At 43.1% G+C, this 27,972-nt stretch overlaps 1 protein-coding gene across 1 annotated transcript; it reads right to left on the bottom strand.

Moving 5' to 3' along the window:
- atp1a3a (ATPase Na+/K+ transporting subunit alpha 3a) lies at nt 1-27,643 on the bottom strand. Its single transcript, XM_070846354.1, has 24 exons — nt 27,577-27,643; nt 27,304-27,422; nt 15,195-15,308; nt 14,422-14,481; nt 13,923-14,126; nt 12,893-13,006; nt 11,846-11,980; nt 11,144-11,261; nt 10,513-10,601; nt 10,103-10,282; nt 8,332-8,530; nt 7,670-7,914; nt 7,337-7,529; nt 6,988-7,163; nt 6,569-6,705; nt 6,232-6,382; nt 5,895-6,063; nt 5,333-5,487; nt 4,157-4,280; nt 3,611-3,756; nt 3,313-3,443; nt 1,908-2,009; nt 1,479-1,570; nt 1-266 (listed from the first exon to the last, which is right to left on the bottom strand). Exons 2-24 carry the CDS (start codon nt 27,307-27,309, stop codon nt 238-240), a joined length of 3,069 nt encoding a protein of 1,022 aa, XP_070702455.1. The 5' UTR covers nt 27,310-27,422; nt 27,577-27,643; the 3' UTR covers nt 1-237.
- Nucleotides 27,644-27,972: the final 329 nt, after the last annotated feature.

The following is a 27,972-nucleotide window of genomic DNA, read 5'->3' as shown; positions in this document are numbered from 1 at the left end:
GTTGGTCCTCTTGTTGTCTTGGCGTTTGATTATTTGTTTCTTTAGGGGATGAAGATGGGAGGATGGAGGAGGAGGAGGAGTAAACATTGTTTTCTTGTACAGACTGAGTATGCTGACAGGAAAGGAGGGGTGGATGGAAGGGAAAGAGGGAGGAGAGAGAGAAAGAGAGAGGGAGACAGAGAAGGAGGGATGAGTTCAGGGGAGGACGGGGTGAGAAGTAAATGATGCTTTGATAATTTAATAGTATGTCTCTTTTTCCACCCATCCTGTGGAGACGTAGAGGAGAGAAAAGAGGGAAACAAGAAAAAAGAGAAAGAGAGAAGAGAAGTTACCAATCAAATGATTTAATTCAGTGATGTTAGAGCAAAATATGATTTCAAACAATGAGGTCCTGTGCCTAGTTCCATAAAACCACTTAAGCTAAGGCTGCCCTTAAGTTTCATTTCAGGATGTTTTAGACAATCACATAAATTCCCTCACGTGTTCCTAGAAGGTCCTCAGTGACCATTTTCCTCTGAAAAGTTTAAGGGACCCTCACTGTGTCTTAAAGGTTTAGGTTGGAGCAGAGGAACCATCAGCAGATGCTTCTCACTCGCCAGTAAACTAGATCATCATCTGCCGCTGTGATTCAGCATTGTGTGGCTGATGAAATGAACATCCAACCGTGCTGCTCTGTCAGGAGATCATCAGCAGTGAGTAAGAAGACGTATAAATGATATTTGTTAAGCTGCCAGAAGAGGAAGTCTGCTGGCCACTAAGCCACTAATTTATGCCTTAGGCTTAAACTAACAACATTAGCGTGTTTTAAATGTGGGACAAGCTAATGACAACGTTCTGTCTTATTACTGAGCTGAATTTTCTACTTTTATTAAATGTTGTTGCTGTTTGAGCTGAGCTGAGTGAATTTAAGGTAAACTTTACTTCACTTTACAAGGATACAGAGGTTATGGTAAGCGTAACCATGGTAACCGCGGGGCCATGAAAGCCTGAAGGTCTAAACAGTGAAGCAAGGAGAGAACTTTATACAATGACCCTAAACAAACCCCTTTATTTAGGGAAATATTAAAGAACACACTTCAGTTTGATCATGAAGGTTGTTTCTGCAACTGGGCACTGGATGATATCATCCAACACCATGTCCTAAAAAGTAGCCTGATGCAGTGGTGCTAAACAATTAATCTGTGACCAACATTACGCACAACTACTGAGATGTTATTCTATTCCACTCATAATTTCTTCTATTCTTAACCGTTTAAATGTTATGGTGCTGATGTATTTGTATCTTGCAGTTCAGCAGCAGCCTGATGAGGTGAAGAACACTGTTTTCTACCTAATTCATTTTGTGAATAACAACTTGATATATGTTTTTGGATGTCAGGTTAATACAGAAAAAGCTTTTCATTTCATTCAGCTAAAGATGAAACTACTGCACAGCTGAAGTAGCGCATGCATATGTACGTGTATATGTTCTGTCTTACCTCCGGGGTTTCGGCGAAGGATGAGTTTTCGGATCTCATCGTAAACAAAGATGAGGAAACTATACGGGAACGCGCAGAACCACCAGCTGGGCCTGAGAGAGAAAAAAGAGGGAATGATGGAGACAGTAACTTTGATGATACCTGGAAAATAAACACCTGCACACTCATTTCTACCAGGTGGAGGCATCTCCAGTAACTCAGAGCTACCAGAGCTTCATGATGACCAACACAAGGCCAGTCAGAGCTCTGAGGAAATACCAGGTGCAGAACACAAACCCCAAAAGTGCACAAATTAATATATATATGAGTATTTATTCCTGTTCCTCCTGAAACTTAAGCAACTTTTTTTTTTAATTTATTGTTTATTACTAAAAGTAAAAGACATGTTATTGGCATAAAAAGTAAACTGTGATAAGTGATGTCACTTACTTGAGTGGGTACATCCGTAGTGCCACGTCCATACCAGGGCAGTAGGACAGGAACGCAGCCAAAGCTGTTTCCTCAAACAGGCCAAAGATCAATATCTTGTTCCTATAAAACAGTAAGTGCAGAAAGAAGAGGGTGAATTACAGCACACACACACGGTGCAGCGACGAGGAACAAAGGTAGACAAAGGAAGCAAAGCGACAGATGTGAGGGTGGTGAGGAAATGCTGAATAAATGATCATGAGGGGAGGAATACACGGCAATGGGGGGTCATCTGGTGTCTCAGGATCTGCTGAGCTCTTTGCTGCATAACTTATGATCTACATCTACTTTTGGATCATAGTAAAGCTGATGATTCTGCCAACCAGCCTGCAGCTTAGACATTCTGAGAAATTCCCTCAAGACATTCCTGAGATGTCGCGTTTATGAGAATGGGACAGAAGAACCCGAAAACATAATAAAAATGGCTTTAAAGTTTATTTCCTGCAGGCAGAACACTTGAGGACAGATGCAGCAGCAGCAGTATCTGTATTTGAGTGACTGGAGCCTAAATGGTGCCTGCAGAGCAGCAAAGGTAGAGGACAGACGGGTAAGAACCAGATAAGACTGATACATAGTGGCAGCTGTGGGGAACTGCAACAACTAAAGCAAACGCCTCGTCGCTGCCACAATCTCCACTTTATTCCTTTGTAAAATCTGCTTTTGTTACTGATATTATACTTCAGAGAAAAGACCTGAACCATCACCGAACAGTGGTGGAAGAAGAATTCTGATGCTTTACTTAAATAAGTACAAACACAACAGTGTAAAAATACCTTTGTTCAAAATCTCACTTCAGTAAACGTATCATCAGCAAAATGTAACTAAACTATCAAAGTAAAAGTACTTCATCTTGTGAGTGATATTTCATTGTACTATACTTTGTTAGACTGTTAATACTAATGGACCCACAACCCTGACGGATAAGTGGTACAGATAATGGATGGATGTTAATACTAGTGGAGTATTGCCCCTTGAAATGCAGTTGGCTAGTGGTGTTAGGGTTAGTAAACACTTCAGTTCAGTACAGGTGTCTCAAAATTGTACTTAAACACAGTACCTGGGAAAATGCACCCTCTATATGATTATTATAACAATGTTTACTATAAATACACACAATGTTACTACATTAGTACAAACTGACTCAAGTTGTAGGAGGCAACAGACACATTCAAAGTTAAAGATGACACACAATGAGAATACTGCTGGATGTTTTTCAAAGCTACAAAATACGGTGAGCTGACGTTAGCTTTTAGCCATCATTAGCTACATCATGGTCTGTTTAATAAATAAAAGTCAACTCCTTCTGATACTGCACTAATGTTCATTCAGTGCAGCAAGCTGACTGTCACATGATCGTTTGACTTACTTCATGCCCTGCTGGAACACAGAGTTACGTCTGGTCTTGCAGATGATGACATCTGCCCACTGCACCACCACGATACTGACGAAGAAGGCTGTGTGGCAAGTGAACTCCACAATCTTACGCTGCTCATAGGTCTGTACAGAGGAGGAGGAGGAGGAGGAGGAGGAGGAGGAGGAGGAGGGGGAGGAGGAGAGAAACAGATGTCAAGATGTGTACGTTGCTGTGGCTCTTTCGTTTACATCAACTCAAACACAGCAGTAACAGAGCTCCAGCAGGAGAACACTGGCAGTGTGTCTCATACCCATTGCTGCCCGTAGCTGTCCTCCAGGTCGTTGGTGGAGCGATCGTCCCAGTTGAGCCTGATGCCGACAAGCACAGACGGCAGAAAACCATTTTCAGCCATGATGACAAAATAGGCGAAGAACCCGCCAAGAGCTTGGATCATACCTGCAGACAGACGAAGAGTTTAGACAGTCATTGAATATCATGACGTGATGAAAAACAGAATGACAGACAATTGGAAATGATTAGAAAAACAAACATTTCACCAAACAGACTTTTGATGGCACTGCTGCCTGCAGTGGCATCATGTTGGTATCGAGGTGGAGTCAGAAAAGCAATGTGTTTGGATTAGGATTGTCTCAAAGCACTCTGGACATTATAGCATCCTTCATTTGGTTGTAGCAGAGTTTTGAAGGAATAAACAGCAGATTTAGGGCCAGTTAAGGCTGTCAGGTGTCTGTCATGGTCTACCATGTTGACAAGAATTGCACCAATATCTAAAAATGACAGCACTAATTATTCAGTGTTTATAGTCTGTACTGTGTTACATAAATGTGACACCTACCAATCTGTCCATAGGCAATGCTGATGAGTCTCTCGTTGACCAGTTTGTCCCTCAGTGGGTTCCTGGGCTGGCGCTTCATGATGTCACTCTCTGCTGCCTCATAGGCGAGAGAGATGGCTGGTACCTGACAGAGAGAGATAAACAGAGACGGTGTTGTTACCGTGGCTTCATTTGTGATTTCATGTATCTGCAGCCGGCTCTGTTTACAGTGAAAGCATTTATTTCCTGGGTATATTTTGCTTCCAAGCATGAAAACCTGGGCTGGTCCCACACTGCCACCTGCTGTCCCTTTTTGTATGCATACTTTTTTACACATGACCTTGAACTCAAGTTCGGAGCTTTCCTTCATTCATTGTTTTGTATTGTGATGCTAAATAGCAACAGCTGTGAGATGCTTGGTTTTTCCAATCATGTTTGCAGCAAATCTGACCACTCTTGACCATACTTGACTGAACACCTGTGTGTGTTGCGCTGGTGATAATCACCAGGCATTATTGTATACATTTAGCCACCTGAGCGCCTGTCTGGATGTATACACTCCTTGTTTGCGGACAGCTGAGCCTTACTGGTTCCCTGTGCATGCATTAGTGTCAAAGATAAAGCATGCAGAAGACCTGGATGTGCAGAGCCACCTGTGATTGGAAAAGTGGGCTCACACATTGGCTTCTGCATTTACTGTCTGAGTGGACATAAACACATTAGAGCTTTATGTGACAGTATGTGAGTGTGCCCAGTTAGGGAGGAAAAATGTGACTGTCCTGTCCTGGAAGTTTGGAAGAGGAGTTTCATGAGAACATTCACAGCAATTCCTGGCATGGTAAGGTAACCCAAGTTAGAAACAGCATAACACACACACACTCTGCAGTAGCAGACAGATGTGCACGTACGTCACTGGAATACTGCACACACACAAAGTGAAAAGCAGGATGTCACACACACACACAATTCACCAGAATAATCATACACACACCATGAAATCCCGCCCAATGCAATACACACACATTGAGTAGTGACGCAGTATTAAAGTATAAAAACCCCTGAAGTTGATCAGAACTTTAGAATTGATATTAATACTGAATTGCTTTGTGAAGCTGTGTTGTACTTAATAAAATTCCCAGAGGCTGCTGAAGTCGGTGTCCGGCTGATTCCTTTAATTTTCCTCAACACGTCCCTTACCATGTCAGTTCCCAGGTCGATGCAGAGGATGGTGATGGTGCCCAGGGGCAATGGGATGTTGACCAAGATGAAGAACAGGAAGGGGGTGATCTCTGGGATGTTGCTGGTCAGAGTGTATGCAATGGACTTCTTCAGGTTGTCAAAGATCAGACGGCCTGTAAGGATGACGGCAGCGTAGAAATAACAGGTGAAACCTCAATAAGCAGGGATGATGGAAATACTACTTGATATGAAGTAGGCGCCACACCTAAGTCAATGACGCAAGCTTATTTTAGGTAAAAACAAGAATAAGAGAGACTTAACACTAAAAAGATAACGAGAAGATGCAACATGTATTTCTCCTCTCAAACATTACCTGCATATGTCCTGTGTCTTGAAATATAACACAATATAGTAATATAGAAAAAATAAGTAATAATAGAAAAAATATATTGCACAAATATTGACATCTTCGGCTTACTGTTAACATTTTAGCTCTAATGACCTGTTCTTCACACCCCCCTTCATCCCATTGTTCCTTTTCTTCCTCCTCCCACCTTCCCTTCGTTCGTATATCCCTCACCTTCCTCTACTCCAGTGACGATGGAGGCAAAGTTGTCGTCCAGCAGGATCATGTCGGCAGCTTGTTTGGACACATCTGAGCCAGAGATTCCCATGGCGACACCAATGTCGGCCTTCTTCAGGGCTGGAGAGTCATTCACACCATCGCCTGTCACAGCCACGATGGCACCCTGACAGAAAAGGAGGGTGGTTCAGCGTTTCCATTCCCATTCAGGGTGCACAATGCTAAAAACCACGGCAGTTATTTTTTTCATTACACACACTTGTTTGCTGGTGCATATTAACCTTTAGCTGTCTGCACATGTATATGAATGTGTGTGTATGCACAGTAAATGTACCTGTCTCTGGCAGCCCTCTACAATAATAAGCTTCTGCTGTGGGGAGGTTCTGGCGAAGACAATCTCTGTGTGGTTCCTCAAAATATCGTCCATCTGGTCCTGACCGAGGTCTTTCAGGTCTGTACCGTGGATTACACAGGCCTTGGCGTCTCTACACAACACAGATAAGACACTCTTGTAGACTTTTGTACACCAAATTATAAAAGCTACTGTACTATAAAGACGCTGCGAAGCCAAAAGCTGCACTGAGCATCTTCTGAATAAAAATGGTTCTATCCTGCAGTGCTGTAGCAATGATGAAGCTACACTTCACTTTATTTCTAATTTTCTGTCTTACCTGGGGTTGACCTGGCTGACAGGGATGTTGAGGCGTGCAGCAATGTCTTCCACTGTCTCATTGCCCTCTGAGATGATGCCCACACCCTTAGCAATGGCCTTGGCTGTGATTGGGTGGTCACCTGTCACCATAATAACCTAAAACATAGGAGGAGGAAGACGGTGGAGAGGCAGGAGATGAGAGGGAAGGAGAAACAGAAAACATTTAGGAACAAGCGAGAGGAGAAAAGACCAAGAGGTTGGACAGAAGAATTAAGATGAGAAGAAGAATGAAAGGAAGGGGAGAGAAGATGTAAAAGAACAATGAGAGAAAAAGAATAAAATTCATACTATTCTATTCCTCTAAAAACACGCATGACAGTCATCACACACATTCACATTCAGGGTACTTTTTAAATGGCAGATTCAGAAGGTGCCCACCTTGATGCCAGCAGAGCGGCATTTGCCCACGGCGTCAGGAACGGCAGCACGAGGAGGGTCAATCATGGACATGAGGCCTACGAAGCAAAGGTTGTCTGTCTGGAAGTTGACGTCATCTGTGTCGAATGCAAAACCTTTGGGGTACTTGTCCTCTGGCAGGAACAGGTGGCAGAAACCTGGAGAAATTAGGGAAGAGGAAAGAAAGATGACTGAATTGTACATACAGGAGTTTTTAGGAGTTTCTTTAATTGTACACTGAGGATGTGAAAAACAATACAATAAACCAACCTTTAATTCCAAAACCCTGTATAACCTTTTGTTAAATTACCATATAATCTGTCTCCCTTACCCAGCACTCTCTCTCCCAGTCCTCCCAGTTCCAGATAAGCGTTCTGGAAAGCCTCTTTCAACTCATCGTCCATGGGCTGCTCATTGCCCTGCAACAAGATGGTGGAGCAGCGGTCGAGGATCCTCTCTGGGGCTCCCTTCATCACCAGCAGGTAGCGGTTGTCATTTTCATCTTCACTTTCATGAATTGAGAGCTGACAGGAACACATCTTAGTGTTACTATTAGGACCATTTAAGAAGTATGCGGTCTTTTCACACGTCTTGGCACGTTTACCACAAGTCTTAGATCGTATGCAGTACATGTTAGTTGAATGAATAAGCAAACGATACGAACCTGGTACTTGTTGGTGGAGTTGAAGGGGATCTCGGCCACCTTCTTGTTCTTGTCCCTCATGGCTTTGACGGAGCCGCAGGACAGCTCAATACACTTCAGCAGGGCTGACTCAGAGGCGTCGCCGGCCACCTCACGCTTCAGGATGGGCAAAGATTCCTGGCCAGCCTTGAACACAGCACGGTTGCACAGGGCAGCGATGCGGGCCAAAGCCGTCCATGTTGTGGAGCTTTTGTCAAAGGAAGAGCCTAGACAGTGATGAAAAAAGGGGAAATTGATTGACAGGTCACAGCCTATCACAGTCACCCGAGCGTGGCAGCCTTGTCCCGCTTCAACTACACACAGGCAGATCGTAGCTCCATTCATTTACCACGCAGAAAGCCTCGTCTAAACCTTGTTTGGAGCAGTGAAAGGCTTGTTTGTTATACATTTTTTGGCTTGGATTTAAATGATGGTCAGAAAGAGTGTGCAATGCCAAGCTCAATGAGATGCATACCAAACATGCATTTTTTTGAGCATTTGGCACTTGGAGAGTGTTGATTTTGGATCTTGGCCAGTAATTAATGTTGCCGTAGAGAATATAAGGTCATAATATTCGTGATGATTTGCTGGACAGCTGCTTTAATGTAGACTGCATGAAAGCAGGAGAGAGAAAAATCTCTCACCAGACTGGTCCTCTGTGGTGTCGGCCTCGTGGATCTGATTGTCGAACCACATGTGGGCCACGGTCATCCTGTTCTGGGTCAGGGTGCCCGTCTTGTCAGAGCAGATGGTGGAGGTGGAGCCAAGAGTTTCCACAGCCTCCAAGTTCTTAACCAGACAGTTTTTACGAGCCATTCGCTTAGCAGTCAGTGTCAGACACACCTGAGAGGGGAGAGATGAGAGACCACAGCAAAGAAGGAAACAGAGGAGGAAATAACAGCAAGGAGAAAGACAGGAGAGGAGGAAAGGAGTCGTTGATGGTAGAATAGCACAAAAGGAGAGAATAGAAACAAAGTAAAGGAAAAGGAGAAAAAGAATTAGTACCTATGTGGTAAAGTAACAGCACAGGTGAACATCTCCAGGTATGAAGCTGACTTCTGCCAAAGAGCAGATACATCAGTGCCATACCGTACCTGAAACAATTAACCGCAGCCAAGAACCAAACCGCCCTGACACCTGGAGACGTTCATCCTGCCCCACAAAATGTCTCTCTACTACAAAATGCACTAAGATCCTCCTTGCAAAACCCAAAACAAAATAATAAAATAAAAATAAAAACACAGCCCAAACAGCGATGCAGATAGAACATGATGCATGAACAAGTGAGGCGGTGAAGCAGAGCAGCGGTGCATTATGTCATCATGCCAAGTACGGCAAGACCCATGGGCCAAAAAGAAACTAGCCAAGGCCAAGCAGAGGAGGCCAAATTCAGTTCATAACTAATCATTAGCCTAATATCATTACATTAGCTAGCCGTTGTCATTGCAGACAGCACCGCGACTGGCCTGGAAAAGAGAGAGAGAGACATACAAAGAGGATGATGGAGAGAGGGAGAGAGAGACAAACACACATGGGGCTGCCTTGGGGAGAGAGAGAAGACAGGGATGGACAGAGAGATATACAAAGACAATACACCAGCTTCACCACAGATACTGACACAGGAGAATGTTAATGCACAGAAATACAAATACACACAGATGCACACAAACACACAACAACGTCGCACATTTAAAAAAACAACAACACAGGCAGAGAGAGAGAGGAAGCAGGGATAAAACCAAACAGCTGACACAACAAGACGACAACAGCCAAAACACAATCAGACATGGGTGAAACTACAAACTGCTTGGGGGACATTTAGAGTTAGGACTACATGACGCATGTTGAATAGCACAAAGTAATTCTCTTAATCAAGAAGTCTCTGTTATGATGTAGCTTATTTATGGGATAAAACAAACCATAAATACCGTCTAGTTCTAATGTCAGTGATAACAGTAGAAAACAGGCCCTCTGGTGATAGTCTTTTAAAAATAAAGAGACATATCATGATAAAATCTTAAGCTGTAACTGTTATGGCGAGACATCAGTGAGTAAAAAGAGAATGCGGTTCTCTGATATTATATCGCCTTGTAGATTTCTCTAATATATGAAGTATATGAAAATACTGTTTGACCCAAGTCTGTGAAAAACACTGAGGAGGAAACACAACACACAAGGACTGTAAAGAGAAACAGACACAGGAAAAACAGCTTGAAATTAAGGAATCATACGACTGGACAACAACCATGTAAACACACACAGACACGTACTAGAAATAATAACATTCCTGTCCCTCTCACTGATTAAAAAACACAAAACAAACCGACCTTTCCCGACACTAACCGCCTCCAACACAGACAAGCACACACACACACACACACACACACTCAGTTTCTCATCTCTCTGCCTACTCACAGTGACTGTGGCCAGCAGTCCCTCTGGCACATTAGCCACAATGATACCGATGAGGAAGATGACGGCCTCCAGCCAGGAGTAACCCAGGATGATTGACAGGATGAAGAAGGTCACGCCAAGGAAGACGGCCACGCCTGTGATGATGTGGATGAAGTGCTCGATCTCCTTAGCAATGGGTGTCTGAGGAGAAGAAGGAGTTTGGATTGATTCACATGAAATTACTTTGGTGGCAGTTAAAGGTCAGCTGACCACTAACTAATAAACGTAGGAAACTTATCAGATACGTTGATCTCTTTACATTAAGAATGTAATGAATAATACATACCAGGTAAAAAAGGCCTGGTGTTATTGTTTAATTATGTGGCTTGTTACTGACAGAGTCAGATAGTGACTTATAGTGAACATTGTACCTTGCCAGTCTCCAGGCCTGAGGTGAGAGTGGCGATGCGGCCCATCACTGTGCGATCGCCAGTACACACAACAATGCCACGTGCCGTTCCTGAAGCACAAGAGGGGGGGGGGTTTAGTAAAATTATATCCTTCCATGAAGAAAGACTAAAAGAAGAATGAAACACATCAAGGAGAAAATCTGCAGTGTCCTTAGAGAAATGAACAGAATTGATGCTTGGAAGCATAGTGCAGGATTTAATGCAGTGTAGCAAAGTTTCCACAGGGGGGCACCATATGCTGTTATTTTCTATTTTAGGAGCACAGCATGAGCTACGGCCCCCCAGTGACATGATGAACTGAGCCTGAATGGAGCGGGTACGAGGTTAAATGGGGTGACATTTGCAGTCGCTGGGCTCTCCTGATACCCAGTGATGTCACTGACCACTCCTTGGTCAGACTGTGGCCTACAGAGAGAGCCAATGTGTGGCGTCTTTGTTTGCAGGACTGTCTGAGCACTGACCCAGAACAATACAAACACACGCATGCAACACACATAGACACGTTAATACAAGACAGAGTGGCTAACCTGCACAGTGAAAGTGTGTTTTTGAAGATGGTTTTGGTTTTGGATAAACGTGATGGTGACCTTACCCTCAACACAGTTGGTGGAGAAGAAGGCAATGTTGCGGGTTTCCAGGGGGTTGTCATGGGTACAGTCAGGTGACCTGGTCTGGGGCTCTGATTCACCAGTCAGAGATGAGTTGTCCACCTGGACAGAGCAGGAGAAAACCACTCGGTTTACTGTGTGTGTTTTCTGTGTTTTGATTTTCTTTGTTCGTGCTTACTGTGCCTCTAATGACTGCTTGTGTTACTACACAGAGATTTTTTGTGTTTAATAATTTCTCTAATATCTGTATTACAGACTGTTTTAAGGTTCATGTGAGGACCTATAGGAACAGTGAAAATCTGTGTGAATTTAGCAGAAAGGTAAACCAGTTATCTGTTTGTTTATAGCTTGTACCTGCAGCATTTTGGGGGAAAACAATCAGCTGAATAAATTTACAAAGCTGTTTTACTAAGAATTTGTATTGTCATATTGTGAAAATGCTGGGCTTGTTTTAGTGAATACTTGATCACTCACACACTAAGTGAAATAAAAAAAGGCTGGACAGAAACTCACTGCTGATATTTCACATATATTATCCACTGTGACTAAGAGGCAGAGCGGAAAGGTCATGTGTTTACTGATAACAAACTAAAACGTATAAAGCAGCTGTATAAAAAGCAGCTTCATAGTAGGTGTTGGCTTCTCTTTGGGTTTGTATGATAGCTGTCGGTCTGTCTGCAGCCCACCTTGCAGCCGTGGGAGGAGATGATGCGGAGGTCAGCGGGGATCCTGTCTCCTCCTTTCACCTCCACCAGGTCACCTGCCACCACCTGCTCAGCATTGATCTGCATCTTCTCTCCCTCACGGATCACCAGGGCTTGCTGGGAAGGAGAGAGAGACAGAGAGAGAGAGAGAGAGAGAGAGAGAGAGAGAGGACTGTGTAATACCAAAAATAACCCAAAATCTGAAAAAACTATTTAGAGAAAGGTCTCCGACGAGGTGAAACAGAACATCATTGTAAAGGCTAAAGCATCTGAAAGGTACATCACAGACTGGGGAAAAGGAAGTAGTGTGACAGCAGTGACAGCAAGATACTGAGATGTACGGCTCCATAAAAATAGAATTTACCACTTAGTAGACACCTGCTTTATGTGGGAACACTAGTTATGGCCCAAATTGTTCCCATTGTTCTTTAGTCTCTGAATTACAGAGGCTTTAGAACCGTCCACACCAAGACAGATAATTATAACGATGGCGCCAAGCACGTGCTGCGTGGTCCAGCTGTGGGAAATGGATACTACAGTTCATCAAAGTGCTCTGAAAATGATCCCAACGATCTTGTTTGCTGTTATTGTCACTGTTATTTATTTATTATTATTTATAGTTACTGTCACAGTTGTCTTTCTTGGTGTGGACGGCCCTGTAGTCCCTAAAGGAATTACTGAGTAAATTATTGTGCAGCTTCTTACTTACACTAAATTCAACAGTTATGTTTGCTAATGAACAAATTTAGATAAAATGTCCCAAACAAATGAGACCTGAGCAAACTAGGTTTACCTTCATCAACAGCGAACAACTCTGTGGTGGAAACATTGTAAAAGATAAGAATGATACGCAGAGATTTATAAGCACCTCCAGGAATAATGTTGTCATTAGTTTAACAAGCATTACTGCAGTTTTAATTTAGAAGAAATACTTTGCTACCATCTTCTAAATATGGAGATTTATACCTTTTTAAACTAATTTAAAGCATCACGTGTCCCTTTATGGTTGAGCTATTGAATGTCAGGTACCTGCGGGACCATGTTCTTAAAGGACTCCATGATCTTGGAGCTCTTAGCTTCCTGGAAGTAGGAGAAGCAGCCGGTGATGATGACGACAGCTGACAGCACGATACCCAGGTACAACTGCAAAGAGGACAGAAAGGTGAGGTGAATGAATTGACTGACTTCACCTTTATCTAAAAATATATCACAAAGGAGGTGACGAATAGACCAGTGGAGATACAAAAAAAAAGTTATCAGTCAGACATTCTGACATCAGACACTTTAGAGGGGAACAAGACATAAAATAAGCTACTTCAGGAAGTTGAGGCTTCTGTAAAGTTTAAATTCTAGAAATAAGCCTCATTTAATGTTTTCATCCTGTAGCTGACAGCAGCATGTGGTTTGATTTGAAGTCGACTGGAGGTCGTCCATCTGTCTGCTATCTACTCTGACTATGCTGGTGTGCCTATCGTCTCATGTTTTAATGCCTCACCACTAGAAGGTCTAATCCCATCTTTCATCTGTGTCCTGCGGCAGCTGACATCAGTGTAACCGCTTACCAGTGTGAATTTATATTTTCTGTGTGTGATACAGTCCCGGTCACTCATGCTGACTCGCCACTGTTGTTGTTGTTGTTGTTTCACCCCGAGTCCTCCCCCGTGGTCTCAACCAAGTATTTTGTCCTTTCATGCAGTGTGTGTCATCGCCGTTTAGCCTCAGTCCCCGCCAGGCTCTACGCTGTGCTCTGACCCAGTATGAAGCAGTGCTGACCCGTGAACGCCCTTCTCTTACTCTGCCATTACCAATGCCAGGAGTCACACGCTCCCTGTGGCGGGCCCAAAATGGATGTTGACAGGATGGTGTCTGTCATACTAAAGATGGGTCGGCAGGCATAATTCGGACAAACAGCTGACACAACTCCTATCACTGACACAGCCACATCCCTAAGGAGCAGTGACTCAGCAAACTGCTTGTTGAGTGATGTGCTGGAGGACAGGGAGCAGACACAGTAGCAGCAACTAGTGACTCTCAGGTACCACACGAGCTCTCCACTCACATTATCCCCGGCGGGCTCGTCCTCTGTGGCAGCCTGGATGGCGTAGGCCAGGAAGCAGAGGATGGCACCGATCCACAGCAGGATGGAGAAGCCTCCGAACAGCTGGCGGCAGAACTTGACCCACTCTGGGGTGGTGGGGGGAGGGGTCAGGGCGTTGGGGCCGTCCCTGGCCAGGTACTCTGCTGCCTTGGCATTAGTCAAACCCTGAGGGGACCAAAGGAATGGAAGATGGATTAAAAAAGAGATGGATGAGCAGAGGCAAGAGGGCAGTGAAGAGATTGGAGTTATAGTCAGTGAAAAGGTAAGAAAAGAATTAGAGAAGGAAGGACAGAGGGTGGATGGAGGAAAGTTAGGATAGAGGAGAGTAGAAAAGAGGGGGGAGTGTTGTTCATACAATATATACAATAAATGAATAAATACATAAATAAATTAACTTTACAAAACAGATTTATAAAGATTTTCTTTTAATTAATAAATTGATGGTGGAAAAGTTACATACCTGGACGATATCGGTGCTGTATTTCCGGCAAACTTCCTCAACAGACATTTTGTGTTCCGTCTACAAAGAATCAAAACAGAAAGTAAACTAAAACAACCTGTCAGTCATGATATCAATTCAAAATAATATGCAAGATAAATTATGCAGAACATCTAATGATACTATCAGGAAACAAATTTCACTGTTTCTTACAATTTAATTAACAGCAGTAAATGGATTGAATCACTGTGTAAAATAGAAGCTATGTACAGTAAAGTGGGTCCTTGGGTGACATAATGCATTTTACATCAAGAATTTTCTGTTTTTTAAGTTTAAAAAAAAAAAAGATAATATAATACAATAATCCAATATGTGTATCTGACCCAGCTCATATAGTCTCATAACAAAGGGATATCCTGAGGGTTTGGCTTCCTGCCCCATACAGGGGGAAATCCTTCCACAACAGGATTAAATTGATTTGGCATATTACCTCAAACCACACTGTCCCACTACTGTATACCAGCTGCTAGGAAATACCACGTCTCTGTTACCTTTTTTTCAAACAGGGAGATTAAATTAGAGTTGGATCGCAGCTCTTTGAGTGCTGGAGTGAGGCCAGGATAGACTATCCATGAACTCCTCACCACTCAGCTGGGACTTCGAGGCTTTTGTCATGCCTGACTAGCTATGGTTTGATTTTAAATTAGATTTTGGTGTGCCACCAATCAGGGACGCCGACCAGGTGAAAAGGAACAACAGAAAGGGTCACAGGAAAAAGGAGGCAGTTGACTTACTATGGGAACTTCCTTCTTGAGGTCATCCAGATCCTTGCCTCCCTTCTTCTTGGGTGACTCCTTCTCATCCTTGTCCTGCGTGGTGGCCACGCGGTAGCTGTCTGACCGTCCATACTGTAACACACAAGACAAGATCACTGAGTCTTGATCCTGTCATGTTACTTGACAGGTATTTCATTTTTAAATAGCTGACACTCATATTCTTGATCTCACTGCAACTAAAGATGCCTCCAACAGTTACAACACACCACTTTGCAACGACACAACCCAAACCATGACGCTCTATGAAACAGAATACAACCTGAAAGAAAAGGTAAGAAAGTCTAAGCCAAAGAAAGCTTTGCAATAACCATTAGTGTTAATAACACACATAATTTTAAGAACACGCCTCGCTGCACACTCCCAGTCTTCTTCCATATCAAGACCCAGTCAAAACATCTAGATTGAGATCCAAATTTAGATGCAATCCCCCTGACGCGAGAAGGGGAACTCAACACTTCCTGATTAGATCTGGCCTCTCACAGGAGATCCTCTCAAACTGCAATTTACACACCACTACTTGGGCTACTGCTGTTCAGATAACACACTTCTGCTGTGCCTGAGAGGAGGAAGAAAAATAAACACAATCAGGAGAAAGTGAGGTCCAAGGAAAGTGAAGAGGAGGAAAAAGGACCCCGGACGTGAGAAAAGATTTGTCAGTAACTGTAATGTGCATCATGGGATGGGGGTGTCTGTGTGTGTCTGTGCCCTTTCTATCTATGCATGAAACTGTGTTTATATAATAACAAGCTTTAAGTCTTTAGAAATATCAGATCAAATAAATTCTAGAGACTTGAATGTTGGTAAATGAGTATCTTCTACATCCGCATAATGACTGTGAAGCTACGTCTGATCAGCGTTTGATTAGACTAAAAATAATGTTTGTGTGTATCTGTGTAGCCCATGCTTGCTCATATGCTCCTGGAGGATTAGTGCCTTTTTCGCAAATCAACCTGTTACCCAGCATGCACCATCCAAGATGAACGCCGTGTGGATTTCTAGTAACATACTGAAATGTCAGCCAGCTGCTCGGCTCACCGCTGCACCTCACAGACACTGGGAAATGGCAGGAAGAAACACAGGATGCGAACATTTCTGTGCTCAAATCTGACTTAAATCTGTAAATTCTCCTTAGTCTTGGTGTTGTTTTGATTTTAATATTTGTCATATAACAGTTCATCCAACACTGAAGGTTTTTCCCTTAGATATATACTTATTCCTGTATTCCTGTGAGATTATGCATTTCTATTCTTTTTCCTCACAATGCGAATTTAACAAACTCTTTGTCTGTACAGGATAGTTCACTATCAGATAGTATGCTATCATATATGTGTTCAAGCACTTCCATTAGTGTGGCAGAGCTTGGTAAGTGTCTCTAAGCCTGTTATGTCACAGCAGGAGGAGCACAGGTGTAAATAAGACACCTGCTAATGATGGCTGGATTCAGTTTAGCTGCTTTGGCACACGAACAGAACAAAGTTAATGTAATTAGTAACTCCTCTGTTCTTCTGACAATGACGAGTTTAAATATATATAATATATTATGGGAGGGGAGGGAGAACCAGTTCCATCTGAGAACCCGTCCCAGATTGTCAGATCAGAATCGTGTCTCTTAGCTTATCGATTCCTTTTAATAAACGCTGACGATTTCTTTTGACAATTGCGCTTTGCAAAACAATGATGCTGCCAGAGAGAGAAGACATGCTCATCTCTCTGTAGAACAACTATTGATTTTATACTTAGTTTTATATTTGGTTCCAGCTTATTGCTTCTGAAAAGGAACACAGCGATTTATTCAAACGTTACTATGCACACATTTTTAGTGAATAATAATTTTACCAGTGAGTTTTATATTTGTTTTCCAATATGCCACCATATTTCCCTTCATTCTATGGCCCATTTTTAATTTCTTCTGAAAGACAACTGCGAGGCAAAGAGAATGAGAAAATCAAGAGAGATAAAATCAAGACATGACGACAGAGATCACTCGCAGCCCGGTAGTGGATCTAAATGATGGTTTAGCTGCTACACCACTGTCGTACTGAGACAATTTACGAATTCAGTTTAGGAAACAGGAGAAATAAAATGAAGTAAGGGTAATTAAATGCCATTCACTAGTAGTGAAAATCTTTTTTACTAAACTACTAAACTTAAATTTCACTTTGAACCTAAACTCAGGAGTATTTTCATGATGTGCAGACAAATGTGACTCCTTTCTACCACAAATGCATTTTGACTTGACATTTGCTCACCAGGCAGATGTAACTACCACCCGGCCTTAATACAAATTACATTCATATTGAGATTCGTATTCTGCATGACCCTGTCTGATGAGAGAGGGGAGCTTATTTTGGAAAAGCTCTTATGTGGATGAGTCTAAGCTGAGAGGTTTCACACTGATTTAATGGCTGTTTTACGCTGCTTGCCCCCCTGTTCGTTTTTTTTTTATCCCACAGGGTGGAAAGCTAGCAGGGTGATAAGGGTGACCAGGACGACTCACATCCCACCCATCCCATCTTCTGTACACTGGCTTCCTATCCAGTTCAAGGTTCATTTTAAAGCTCCAGATCCCTGCGTGCTCAGGCAGCTGGCTACATTTCTGACCTGCTTCATCTTTACATCTCCAGTAGGTCACTCGTGTCCTCTGATTTTTATTGTTGCTTCTTTGTACTATTTTTATGGGCTTATTTTCAATACCTTCACTATTTCTTTCTTTTTCTGTTTTAACATTTCTTTTCCCTTGTGAAGCACTTTGTGTGTTACCTCTCTACATCTCCCTTTGTGCATTAGTGTTTAACATTAGTGAAATTGTTTTCCAATGATTTATGTAGGTGTTGGCATGAAATGAGCTCTGTACATGTGTGTGCATTGTACACTGCAACGTTCTCTAATAGGAGGAATACTGTATTTTTTAATAATTGATCCTTAATTAAAGAACTTTTCAATCCCTGCTTTAGGTAGATATGACTCATTACATGAGACTAAGTCCTAGTACAGTTTTCAGGTCTCATCATCATTGAGAACAGAATTGAGAAAAGTGGCTTAACTGTATGTTGTCACATTACTAATTTAACCAGGACTAGTCAAACTGTGTACACACGTTGAGCTTCAGCTCCAAGAGACAAGACTGCGCTGAAGTGTAATCTGTATTTTGGTAAAAGCCGTACATTTTGTCGGCTGTGTGTGTAAATCTGCCACCTTCTGCACAGGTGTTAAAGAACACATTAAACATTAAAGAAAGACTCCAACATGCAACATTATTTGTGTGGGTATCAAATTTTACAGATTGTAATAAAACGTGGTGTACAGCTCGTATACAATCTTCCTCTGCATACAGTATTTTTATGGTGTGTGATACTTTTATATTCCATATTCTCTGCTTGACTTCAAACGTGACCATTTTACTATGCTTGTGTTTTTCTGTGTGTACGAGTGAAATCTGCCATGCAGTGTATTTAAATGTGTGTGTATATGTGAGCGAGTGTGTGTGTCACCATCTGTTAGGAGGAGCAGTGTTCCCCGGGCGGTTGCGTCCAGCAGACCATCAGATTACTGCTGTTTACTACACTGACAGATTAACCCACTGAACAACAATAATCCCTCTCAATCACTCTCGCTCTCTTTCTCCCTCCCGTCTTTTCAATCCCAGTCATTCATCCAAACTCCGTCACTTATTTACAATGTTGAAACATCTTCTGCGTTTAAATTAACGGACCGAATGGACCAGTCAAGTAAAATCCACCATCTAACCCTGTGGAGCAGTCTGCTGGGGCTGACACTCACACACGGGAGGAAAATTTCATAGTTTTTGATCACAACAGACCATCTGAAGTAGTTTGTCATGTGATCCAACAGAGGCCGGTGTAAAACTTCACCATCAGCTTGACCTATAACCTGCCATCAAACTAAGCTAGTTATGTTGTGTTGGTTGCTCCCAAAATGGAGGACACTAATGAGCAAACCTGTCTGGAGCGAACAATCCTTTGGGTTCAACACCACAGATGATTTAACTAACTGTGCACAAAGTTGACAAACAGCTGTCAAATCTGTGGACTCACCTGCTAGTTTACCACCTGAGTGAGGCAGCGGAGGCACCAGACGAGCGGAGCAACGTCAAGTGTACAAAATCGTCCGACTGTCTACTATTCGCCACAATTTTACGTGAATAAACACCTCACAGTCGTTCTTGACAACAAAAGCTAATCACTGCTCTCACAATGGAAACGAAATAAACACAAGCGAGGCAAAAACTAAAGCACCATAAAGCACAATTTGACAACTGAAAACTGTAAAACAGACACTCAACCATCTCACACTGCGGCGTTGTTGCTCTGACACGATCAGCTTTTATTTTCTTAGACATTTCCCTTTTCAGTTCCTCTGACCTCTGGGTCATGTGTGCACGCATCCATTCAGCTTGATGACTACAGAGGAGACAAGGCCGGCGACTCAAGCACGTAAAGACAACCGTCAGTGCTGCAGGTTAAGATGTGTGAAGTCACAGAAGCACTTCAAATGAGCCTGATGGACCTGAACTGCATTATAGTTCAAACTGTTTAGTCTTCTTTTTATGGCTGAACTTGTCATCTCTTCTCCTCTCTTGCCCCTTCAGGTGCTCCTGGTCAGATGATTCATGGCCGGCCCTGCTTCTCTTTAAGGGGGGCTGAAGGACAAGGAGCTCTCTCCCTCCTGACTGTTTGGTGTTTTGTTCCTTTTTGATCCTTATTGTGTGTTTATTTCTTCTGAAGGCTGAATAGAGGTCTGGTAGTGTACTTCTGGCAGCTTTGTTTCTACACTGTTTTTGTAGTTCTGGGATTGTTCTGAGTCCGACAGCCCATTGTGTGTTTGGCCCTGACTTCCTCCATCCTTTTGTTTTTGTTGGCCAGGCCTTCAGACTCCTTCAGTTTTGGTCAGTGTTCTGGTTATTTCTGTAAATAGAATCTATTTGCTTTAAAAACTGATTCTGGTGTTCGCTGGTCAAAACGTTGAGCTGAATGTTGCTGCCGTAGCAGCCATCTATGGTTGTGTTAGTTTTCTTGCCCAAAATGCACTGAGGGAAAAATCTCCTGGGCTTCAAATCACATAAATACTTGACCACTTGATGAAAGAATTATGAGCAGGATGAAATAGAGGAAGTCTACTCCTAATTAACAAGGACAATATACAGTATTCCCCTGATTATCAAGTCTGACTTTCAGGGACATTACTGAACCAAATGAGGGCAAGACCATTTCCTACATTTCAGGACAGAAATGACATGATGTCCCGACATATTGTGCCACGGAGTTGGTTTATTCCACTTTTCCATGCACTGAACTCCATAAGGTGTTATGAATAATATGCAGTACACTGACGTGATGCTTTCAGTATCTTTCATGATTAAACTGTATGAATATTTCCTGCAGATACTTCGTCCTCCACTAAACGCTGTTACATACCGTCTGTTCTCTGTCTGGTTACAGGCTGTAAAACCTGAGGAGATTTCAGCAGCAGCTTCCAGATGTTTCATGCTGAGCTACAGGACAGATTGTACATGCTGAACATTTGTAGTCTGCTCTGTGTGCTGCTTCCCGGCGTGGCCTGTGGAACAGGACAGCACAGGTCTGAGGAAGGCTGGATAAGCCATTTTTTAATCTGCTGATAAATCACATGGTCAGGTCAAGACATTTTCATCTGTGCATCCTAGTTTGAATATGAATAAATGGATGAAAGGTTTTAAAATAAACCATAAGTAAATAACTAAAAGGTACCGATCAGGAAACAGGTGGCCTCATTTCCAAGTGAGCTTTATGATCTATGGTGATCATATCAGTTATGTGGGTAAGAACAGCAAAATGAGCTGTAATGAGAAAAAGGGGCTTCAATTATTAATTTCCATAATCTGAATTTAGTTTATTCTGTCACCAGTTATTGTATGTAAAAAGCAGTAGATTGCTGCCTGACTACAGTGCTGCTATGTGCCCATATGATTTTTCACAACCAAGCAAATGTAAACTCCATAGTATTACTGCCATAAGACCTTAGTGAAGCTGGAACTGGTGTTTAGCCTATTTTTCAGCTAAATCTGATGATGTTCCAGAGACCAAAATGTCACAATTTTTGCTCAGATTTGATAGATGGAAGATCTTGGAAGTACATGTTGCCTCCAGTGGTGTTTGCAGCTCTGGTGGTGCCACAGTGGATCATCGTAACCACACACACACAAAGAAATGGATTATCACACAGATCAGTGGACTGGCCGACCTAGAAAATACTGATGGACTGGCGCGCGCGCACACACACACACACACACACACACACACACACGCACACACACACACAGAGTTAGAGGTGTTCTCTGTTATCTACCCCCCTCCTCACCCTCCCACTTTGTTTACATTCTCCTCCCTCCAGGCTGCCCATCTGTTTCTCTGCTCTCGTCTACTCTGATCTGCTCATCTGCAACAAGGTTTCATCAGGAGGAGACAGTCTGAGCTGCACTCTGGATGCAGACTGTGTGGTGACGACACTGTGTTTTAACTTAGTGTGTGTATTTCCAGTAATAAACGCATAGAAGACATCAATTTGATCTGATTCTGTAAAATATTTTTAAGCTATGATTGGTGTTAGAGTACATTTCTAAATGTTCTCCACCATTCAGCAGTGACACCTCCTGTGGTGCAGCGGGTCTGAGAATAGAAAATGGCAGCTGTTGACAGAGTCAGATTGACAGCTTCTACTTCCTGTGGGTTGATAGATGAGGGATGAGAGGTTTCCTAGCAACATCCAATCCCCTTGGTCCATCTAAATAACTGAAGTCAACTCTGTGTGTGTGTTGGGGGGGTTAACTACAAAAAACGAGTTGAATCTTAAAACTACTTGCAATGCACTGGCACTGAAACATGCCAATTTACACAAATCCCACTAGACCAGGGGCGTCAAGCTCAATCAAAGAAAGGGCCAAAATTTAAAACACGGTCTAAGTCTAACTTTTCCTCAATAAAATAAATAGAATTTTAAATAATTTTCTTCTTTTTTGTACTATCCTGATGTTTTGTCTCATAGTGTCGTCTTATATTTATATTCTTTAATTATGGCCACATCAGCTCCACAAACAAGACAAACAGGTAAAATTCTGCCCCCCACCTGCCTTGAAAGTCTCTGTTTTCAAAGTCCACTTTTCGTTTCATTTATTTTGGGGGGGCTAGCTTAATGGCGTGTTTCCACTAGTACCTACTCCGTACCTACGCCGAGTAGAGCTGAGTAGGTACTAGTGGAAACACGCCATAAGTGTCGCTATAACAGCGCTGAGCGAAGCATTGATCTGCTGATCGGTGTGTCATTATACCTGCGAGAGGAGGGGCTGCTGCACGGGTCCTGACTAGCGCGGCAGCTGTTCAGTGCATTGTGGGATTCGTAGTATTAGAGGTGGGAGTGCTGTTTACCGACGGGCCATTGTTAATAGTCACATGAAATTATCTCACGAGCCGTATATAATTGTATCGTGGGCCGGTTGTGGCCCGTGGGCCTTGAGTTTGACATATATGCACTAGACAGTCCACTAGTGCATCGTCTCAATAGCAGCAGCTCTCATTACTTCAGTTTCAGCTGCCGGCTTTTTGTGGCTGGATGTACTTTGTGGCACCTTAAAATATGAATGAGAATAGTGATGGTGAGTTACATGTTTCATTTCCAGTCTTGATGAAAAGGTGACAAAGTAAAGAAAACGACAGGGTTGAGAAACTGGAGCTGTCCATTGTGACAACGAGCAGTATGTTTGTTGATATCGTTTGAGAAAATCTTACGGCTTGTGTCATACAGACACGATAATCCTCTCTCTCCTCTGTACAAAACTCTACCATTTTGACCAGCTGACTAAATCACGTGACTTCACTACGAGCTGACTGGATGTTGACACTGGTGACATGGTACTGGTAAGTTTTAACATCAGACACTGGCGACTTGACAAACTGAATCACAGGCGACGCCACGATCCAGTTTACAACGTCTTTTCCCTGCTATGCTCTAAAATGGTTTCATCTCCTCGTGAATCTTTGATCTGAACTTGACGTCACCCTGCAGACAGGAAGTGATTCCAGGAAAAACACAATGCACTAAACATTATCAATGCCATTGGAAAACCCTGATCATTGATGTGCAGTAGTATGGATCCATGCTATTTCACACACACACACACTCACACACAGATGGAAATTGTAGGCGACAGGAAGTTGAGAGTCGGTATTGACATTTAACACTGACTGACTGGAACAATTATGCAACAGAGTCCATGACCAAGAGAACATATAGGGTGTGACTAACTAGACAACTGTATGTTCAGGTGACAATAAGCACCCGCTTTGTGTCTGCATGTATGAATTTTATCTTCATGCATTCTTATGTGATGCACCTCGAATTGCCCTGTACTTGAAAGCTGCACATACGTACATCAACACTGGAGCACTGAGGGCACTTTTACTTTTATTTAAGGCCCCCAGTGATTTTATTTTTTTTTTTTCAAATCTGTAACTAAAATGTTGTACATTTATTCTCTTATTGATTTGTTGATGGGCAGTAGTAGTAGAACCTACAATAATGCAGGGGTCTACTGTTGAAAATGATTAACTGGGACAATCATTATTTACAGACTGGTCTGGCTGTTTTAATCAGCGCTGGTATCAATAATGATACATATCATATGACGATCTGGACGACGCTTTGTGTTCTTCTGCATGGTACGAATGTGGGCAGGGAAACTACACAAAGGCAGCACTTTTAAACATGGAGGACAGTGAATGTGAAATAGACCTTTCCATTTGGTCATTTTTACAGAAAATAAGTTATACATGATATAAATCGTTCCATGGATATGATATATAGAATATTTTGGATTATAAGGTTTTGGTCATTTAGCACTCCTGCTCATTTAATCTATAATTCAACATCTGTGTGTATCTGTATTTTACATTTTCACTACACGGCACCATGATTCCTTAAGAGATGAGACTTCATTGGTCCCCAGGGTGAAAAATTCACATGTTGCCGCAGCGCAGAGGTCCAGTCAGATAATGAACAACTTGAATGAAATAGACAAAAATGAAGTAATTAAAGAATTACGAGAGACACACACACACACACTGTAGTAATACCTCGGGCTGTAGAGGTTCATTGGCAAATATTTGTGCACAAGAACTCCAGCAGCCATGAAGTGTGAGCTTACTATTATTAGGTTAATGAATGGTTACTACTTTGAAGATTTGATATATTTTCCATTCCACTCTATTAAAGCTGTTTTAAAATTTAAAAGTAATAGTTGCAGAAAATGGTGGGTTCTGAATGTATGAATAATATTAATTTACAGCATGAAGTGTTTCATTTTGAGCTGTATTTTTAGTGCATAGGGGACGATCATATATAATGGTGTATGGTTCTTTGCAGTGCATGGATTAGACACATCGCCTCAGACTCCATCCATCCTCCATGGTGATTAGCTCGCCTCCCGAAGCTTCTACACCACTATGGGATATCAGCGATGCATCCATCCATACATATATCTCATTTTCTCCTTCTGTATCTCAGTGTTCATGTCTCCACTTTTCTCCTCAGTCTCCATCATCTCTTCCTCCTCTATGTCTTCGCCGCACATGAGCAGCATCTCTTCCTGCTTTCCCCCGCTCCTCCATCTTTCCCAGTGTTCACCCTTCTCAAGGTGACTCACCACAAAGGCATCTCTCTCTGCCTCTCCCTCCCTCTCTCTCTCTCTCTATCGCTCAGTGTCAATCACTGGATCTTGCTCAGTTTTTCCTCTAAGCAGGACCTCCTTCTGAGGCCTTCAGTGGCTGACCTTCGTTTCTTCTCTGCCTTCACTCCTTTGACCCACCAACCCGATCGTTGTCTCCTGCAGCAACAGCAGCCCCTGACAATCGATTGGCCCAGATCAAATGGCCTCAGTTGCTTTGTCAACTGAACCTCCCTTTGGCCTCCCCACCCCTGCTATCGCCCATTTCACCCGGATCTCCTCTCCCTCCACCCCTCTTGATGGCAAATCTCAGCCTGAACATGGGAGTTTCCACTCAACACCCCCCCCCACATGCATGCACACACGACTCTTCCTCGCTCATTGATGCAGGAGTCAGAGTTGTGTGCGATCCCCTCCGGCGATCTAGTGGACATCATCACAAACCGTGACAGAGCGGCAACATTTCCACGACTCGGCCTGAATGCTCTCTCATCCCAATCGCCCTAACCCGGATGTGGAGTAGAGGAGAAACCACTGCCCATCATCCCTCATTAGCCATGACGCCATGGACAGGGAAGTAATGGAGCTATAGATATCCCACACATCAGTACCTCACATCATTTTATAGGCACCACATACAGCAAAACAAAGCTAGATACTATAAATACTGCATGTCGCAGGAGTTTATGAAATTCCATAAAACATTATGAGGCTGTAATACCTCACTACTGAGTGCAGACACAGGACAATGCCTTATGACAATAGTACAGGGATGTAACAGGGATATTTCAGTAGGAATGACATCATGGAGTCTAAATTTAGTGGCTAGAACAGGATGTCCTTCGTGACCTGAAAGATCAGAGAGTTTCTGTGAGGCTGCTGGGGTAAAACAAGACAGTGGAGGTGCTGGCTGTGTGGGAGAGTGAGGGGGGGGTGGGGGGTGTTTGACCAGCTGAGGAACCATTTTGACGCACTTGTCTGTGCCCATTTGGCACCCAAACCTGAGCAGCCTCTACACCCTCACCGAGCCCAGCACGTCAATGACAGCAACACGACGCATTATGTAATGCTCAGAAGAAAATGCACCGAATGGCTGGTAAAGGACATTAAGAGATATTCTCCACTTCGCACCCCCATATTGCAAACACTGTTATAAAATCACTACTTTCTAGGAGCGTATTTGTGCAGAGTTATCGCAGTCAGACTTGGAGGAATGATCTGATATTCCGCAGTCTGGGCTGCGGTTTTCACCACCAGTCGGCTACATGTCCCCGTGCGTAATTGCGCGTTTCCCCCTGCATATTATTCACAAACCATTTCATTTCTGACTGGGCTCGCCCGTGTCATTATGCAGTGTGACTAATCGTGCACTTAAGAGCTGTGAATTTCCTCAATCGCCTGCAGCAGGTCCGGCGCCTGGTGCCAGATGTTCGGTCGGTGTAATCTCGTGGGTTTTTTTTTTTTTTTTTTGGAGCTGGATGGATAAAACAGCACATCATCCCACTACTGCACCACCAAATGCTTGTTAGCGACCTGTTAATCTCTTATTCTAGTTAACCCAAACGACACTGGTTTGCATGCTGGGCCCGTCCTGTGATCTGGATCTACAGCTCGGCACGTTACTTTAGTGTTACAGCGCCAAAAAAAAGCTTCTCTGATTGGCTCAACAAAATGCAGAGAAGATGCGTGTTTGCGGTGTGGATGCCAAATGTTCATTTTTCTCCTTTGGGTGATTAAAATTGAAGCTCCTCCACTCATCTCTCATCCATCTCATGAGGGAAATTAATCAGGTTTTGCAGGTGGGAGGTGGCTATTTGATCGATCGGCTCCTCTGTGCTTTTCACTGCAACTGTAACACATTTGCACTTGGTTGAAAGCTGTAAAAAAAGAAAAGGGCTGCAGAAAGACACCAGGTGAGGTGCAGCCGAGAAACCACCCTGCACCGGTTCTGGCGCACCGGCTGGAGTCTGGCTGCGGCGGATTGACTCTCAAATCTGGCGCATATTCCCCACAAATACAAAAGACAGCGAGTCATCCGGTAATTTCGGTCGTTGCCTTAACTTGAAACGCATCGATTTGCTGTTATAAATGCTGTTAATAACAGACACCGGACGCAGAGCAGAGGCGTTTCTGTTAGTCAGACAATGATAATTCCCGCGGAGTTAGAGCTAGCTTAAACAAGTCACACACATCCCTCCGCGTTCAATGTCATTTTACCTGCATGCTCTTTAACCCTTTCCTTAGCGGGCTTATCGTTAACGTTACTAACCAGACTTTAACAGAACCCACTTTTTTTTTTTTCCTTTTTTACAACGTTTTCGCTAAATAAATCAAAACATGTGCATCTCTTACCCCCATTTTGGCGCAGTCGGTCGGGTCTCCTCGGCGGATGAGTCGCTTTTAGGCTCGATTCAACCAGAAAAGCTGGCGTTTTTTAAGGCGGGGAGACGGGGAGGAAAACAGTTTCTCGTCTGATAATGAGAAGAAAAAAAAAAGAAGATGTCTCCCTCCAGTTGATAGATATTGCTCAAACGTTACTCACACACACACACACACACACAAAAAAAGAAAACTCCCTAGCTAATATCCTAAATATATCTTTTTTTAAAACAGGAACAGACATACGGTGACTTGACAAGGCAAAGTTTCATCGAACACCTCGGCGAAGCTGCACCCAAATCAGATGAAAAGCGAAAGAGCTTAATTTTTTTCGGCATAAAATGTAAAAATAGTGCGCAGCCGTTGGTGAAGCTCCATCAACCTTCTCCCAAATGATGCCGGTGGAAAGTAGTCCCGCAGAGCAGGCTTCTTCTTCGGATGCCGTCTCCCTCCGCGGCTGTGCCCCGGCTGCCGCAGCACTCAGGGTTCCCTGCTTTCACTCCGCGGATGAAAGAAGAACCGAGGAGGTAGATGTTTCTAGGAGACTTTAATTGCTGCGTTCAGCATAAACTGATCGAACAAGCCTGGAAATCCTCGTGAATTCAGCCTTTAGGTGATAAATGCTGTTAGCTAACAAGGGTA

This window comes from Pempheris klunzingeri, chromosome 16, assembly GCF_042242105.1.
Source record: "Pempheris klunzingeri isolate RE-2024b chromosome 16, fPemKlu1.hap1, whole genome shotgun sequence".
In the NCBI taxonomy this organism is placed as follows: Eukaryota; Metazoa; Chordata; class Actinopteri; order Acropomatiformes; family Pempheridae; genus Pempheris; species Pempheris klunzingeri.
This window is presented reverse-complemented; position numbering and strand designations above follow the sequence as displayed.